This window comes from Eimeria mitis, genomic scaffold (genome assembly GCF_000499745.2).
Source record: "Eimeria mitis Houghton genomic scaffold, Emh_scaff1322, whole genome shotgun sequence".
Lineage (NCBI taxonomy): Eukaryota > Apicomplexa > Conoidasida > Eucoccidiorida > Eimeriidae > Eimeria > Eimeria mitis.
The window spans coordinates 6,411-7,031 of NW_013568758.1; the positions used below are offsets into that span (position 1 = coordinate 6,411).

A 621-nucleotide genomic window follows, 5' to 3' on the forward strand; every position below is an offset into this window, starting at 1 on the left:
TTCTGTTTGCTTCTTTATGCCTTTTCTTACTGTACTCAACTATCAACCAGAACCAGGTCAGCTCCTGCTGCTGCTGCTGCTGCTGCTGCTGGTGCTGGTGCTGCTGATGGTGGTGGTGGTGCTGCTGGTGATGGTGGTGGTGCTGCTGGTGATGGTGGTGCTGCTGCTGCTGGTGATGGTGGTGCTGCTGCTGCTGCTGCTGGTAATGGTGGTGGTGCTGCTGCTGGTGCTGCTGATGATGATGATGCTGATGCTGCTGGTGCTGCTGCTGCTGCTGATGCTGCTGGTGCTGCTGGTGATGCTGCGGGTGCTGCTGCTGCTGCTGATGCTGCTGCTGCTGATCCTGATCAAGCTGGTTGTGGTGCTGCTGCTGCTGCTGCTGTCGCCCGGCTGATGCTGTTGTGTTGCCGTCATGTCTTGCTTGCTGCTGGTTTTGCTGCTGGCTTTCTCGTGCTGCTGTGCCTGTTGCTGCTGTGTTTTTTTGTGCTGCAGTTGCGGGTTTGCTGCTGCTGGCTTTTTCTATTGTCTGGTGCTTCAAACTTTTGTCGCTCCACCATACCTGCCTAGACACCCGAAGAGCAATGCTGTAAGCAGCAGCAGCAGCAGCAGCAGCAGCTGCTG

At 56.4% G+C, this 621-nt stretch overlaps 1 protein-coding gene across 1 annotated transcript in view; it reads right to left on the bottom strand.

Moving 5' to 3' along the window:
• EMH_0034630 (uncharacterized protein) overlaps nucleotides 1–621 on the bottom strand; it is a gene marked incomplete at both ends in the record, with an annotated part of 3,150 nt that overhangs the window by 1,496 nt on the left and 1,033 nt on the right. Inside the window, one exon of the mRNA XM_013494891.1 lies at nucleotides 31–584. Coding sequence (XP_013350345.1) covers nucleotides 31–584 — 554 coding nt within the window. The remainder of the gene's footprint in view (nucleotides 1–30; nucleotides 585–621) is intronic.